Source organism: Toxorhynchites rutilus, chromosome 1, assembly GCF_029784135.1.
Source record: "Toxorhynchites rutilus septentrionalis strain SRP chromosome 1, ASM2978413v1, whole genome shotgun sequence".
Taxonomy (NCBI): Eukaryota; Metazoa; Arthropoda; class Insecta; order Diptera; family Culicidae; genus Toxorhynchites; species Toxorhynchites rutilus.
Window position 1 is genome coordinate 85,739,678 of NC_073744.1, and position 3,198 is coordinate 85,742,875.

A 3,198-nucleotide genomic window follows, 5' to 3' on the forward strand; every position below is an offset into this window, starting at 1 on the left:
AGTTCGTGAAGAACACCAACGCGGAAAGATATGCTGATAAGTACCCTGCTGCCTGTGAAGCTGTTACCAAGTCGCACTACGTCGATGATATGCTCATCAGCGTAGACACCGAAGAGCAGGCCATTGTATTGGCGAAAGACGTTAAGCATGTGCATAAACAGGGTGGTTTCGAAATCCGAAATTGGGTCAGCAACTCGAGGAAGGTACTAGCAGCGTTATAGGGAACCGACACCATAGAGAAATGCCTCGATCTATCTCCAGAATTGGCCACAGAGAAGGTGTTAGGCATGTGGTGGAACACGATTGACGACGTCTTCACATACAAGGTGGGATGGGGACGCTACGATTCGACTCTGCTAGGAGGTCAGCGACGACCCACAAAGCGGGAAGTATTGCGTGTCCTGATGACCATCTTTGATCCGCTAGGTCTGATTTCCCACGTTCTGTCTTTCCTGAAAATTCTGCTGCAACAAATCTGGCGATCCGGTGTGCAGTGGGATGAAGAAATCGACGAGGATGCTTACAGAAAATGGCAACTGTGGTTGCAAGTTTTACCTCGTGTTGAACAACTTCGAGTACCTCGATGCTACAACTCCGAATATCCTGCAGAGGAGGCCGACGATATACAGCTACATACGATGGTTGATGCCAGTGAGAACGGCATGGCCGCCGTCTGCTATTTACGGTCCATTAAATCCGGAACCATCATCTGCTCTATCGTCGCTGCCAAGTCAAGAGTCGCGCCACTGAAGTTCATCTCAATCCCAAGAATGGAATTGGCTGCTGCAGTTCTTGGCGCTCGCTTAGCTCGCACCATCGAAGAGTCACTGTCTATCCAAATTCGCAGGAAGATATACTGGTCTGATTCCAGAGATGTCCTATGCTGGATCAACTCCGATCATCGCCGCTATAGCCAGTACGTGGGCCATCGAATCGGAGAGATCATCGACATTTCGGAACCAAGTCAATGGAGGTGGGTTCCCAGTAAGCTAAACTGCGCCGACGATGCCACTAAGTGGAGCAGCTTGCCAAATATGTCTTCCGACCACCGGTGGTTTAAAGGAGCTGACTTCCTGTGGCGTACTGAAGAAGATTGGCCTCCAATGCCAACCCTGAGTGGCCCAACTAACAACGAACTGCGCCCGTGCTTTCTGGCCGTTCACACGGCGTCGGAACCTGTCATCGATGTCAGCAACTGTTCGAGCTGGCAGAGACTCGTCAAAATTATCGCACTTATTCATCGCTTCGCGACCAACTGTCGCCTCAAACACGCTAAGGCATCAATCCGCACGGGGCCACTCACAGTAAACGATTTGCTCAACGCCGAGTGCTCACTAATATGGCTCGCGCAATGGGAAATGTATCCCGAAGAAGTTGCGGTTCTCCAGAAGACCTGTGAGTCGGATCTAACCAGAAGAAATGTTGCGAAAACAAGTTCGCTCTACCAGTTAACACCATGGTTGGACGAACGCGGGGTCATGCGCATGCGAACGCGCATCGCCGCTTGTCACTACGCCACTGATGACGCGAAACAGCCGATTATACTACACCGCAATCACCACACCACCACCTTGATTGTAGCGCACTACCATCACAAATATCATCACCAAAATCATGAAACCGTTATAAACGAAATACGACATAAGTACCGCATCGCTCATCTGCGCGCTTGTTACGAGAAAGTGAGAAAAACTTGCCAGCAGTGCAAGAACCAGCACTCAACGCCTAACCCACCGTATATGGCTGACCTTCCGCCCGCTCGCCTCGCCGCCTTTTCACGTCCGTTCACGTATGTGGGAGTGGACTACTTTGGGCCGATTGAGGTCGTCATCGGGAGGAGAAAGGAAAAGCGATGGGGAATGTTAGCCACCTGCCTGACCGTGCGAGCAATTCACATCGAGGTTGTGTATTCGTTGACTACAAGCTCGTGCATTATGGCGATCCGCAATTTCATTGCCCGTCGTGGGACGCCTCTGAAAATGTACAGCGATCGTGGTACTAACTTCGTAGGTGCCAATCGAGAGCTGAAGCAGATCGAGGATGCGATCAATCAGCATGAGCTGATGAAGGAATTTGCCAATAGCGGCATCGAATGGGTGTTCAACCCACCCCTGTCGCCGCACATGGGCGGTTGCTGGGAGCGGCTGATCCGCACCGTCAAAAATAACCTGGTAGCAGTTTGTTCCTCGAAGAAGCTATCTGACGAAGTTCTCCGCAATCTGTTAACAGAGGTAGAGAACACCGTGAACTCGCGCCCACTGACACACGTGCCCATAGATGAGGATTCGGCTCCGGCACTAACGCCGAATCACTTCTTGATCGGTTCATCTAACGGTTCGAAACCACTTACTATTCTCGACGACAGCAGTGAAATCCTCCGACAGAATTGGTGCACGTCGCAGGTTCTAGCCAATCTGTATTGGAAACGCTGGGTAACAGACTATTTGCCAGAGATCACTCGACAGACCAAGTGGTTCCGTCGAGTAAAACCGATTACCGTGGGTGACATAGTTGTCATTGCCGATTCCAGTATGCCGCGCAACAGTTGGCCAAAAGGGAAGGTGATCAATACTAAAGTCAGCAAAGATGGACAAGTTCGGTCCGCAACAGTGAGGACAGCAAGCGGTGTATACGATCGTCGTCCGACGCGACAGAGAGTAAACCAACATGGAGTTGGTGTACCCTGGGGGAGTGTTGGTAACACTTGCCTAAACGCACCTCCCAATCACATCATACTTTGGACAACAGGCCAACACATGCTTACAGTGACGGGTAGACGGTATGTCACTGGATGCGTAGAAGGAAAGGAGAAGAGAAACAATAACAGATAACAACAATTGGAATGAACGTTTCGAGAAAACTCTTAATAAAACGTTACATTTTTCGTACAGTGACCCCCTATATAGAAATCAAAGACGTAGTCCTACGTCAAAATAAGTGCTCGGGCGAACAATAAAATTGCTACCTATTGAATTTCTCGTGTGACTCTAATACGTAAGTACCGAATTTTACACATAAAATTTTCAGTTTCAAAAACATTCCATGGTTAGTCTTCAACAAAGGACAAATTATCTTTAACACAAGAATTACCGAATTGAACTTTTTATATTTTGACAACTAAATATCACACTGGTCAAAATGATTGGTTCGGTAGAAATAGATATGTAAGAACTGTCGGTAGTTCTATGTAGTGTTAAT

The 3,198-nt window shown here is 48.7% G+C and overlaps 1 protein-coding gene across 1 annotated transcript; it reads left to right on the forward strand.

The window, feature by feature from the left end:
* Positions 1 to 287: 287 nt before the first annotated feature.
* On the forward strand, positions 288 to 2,831 carry LOC129761131 (uncharacterized). Its single transcript, XM_055758839.1, has one exon. The coding sequence runs from the start codon at positions 288 to 290 to the stop codon at positions 2,829 to 2,831; it is 2,544 nt and encodes an 847-aa protein (XP_055614814.1).
* The last annotated feature ends 367 nt before the right edge of the window (positions 2,832 to 3,198 follow it).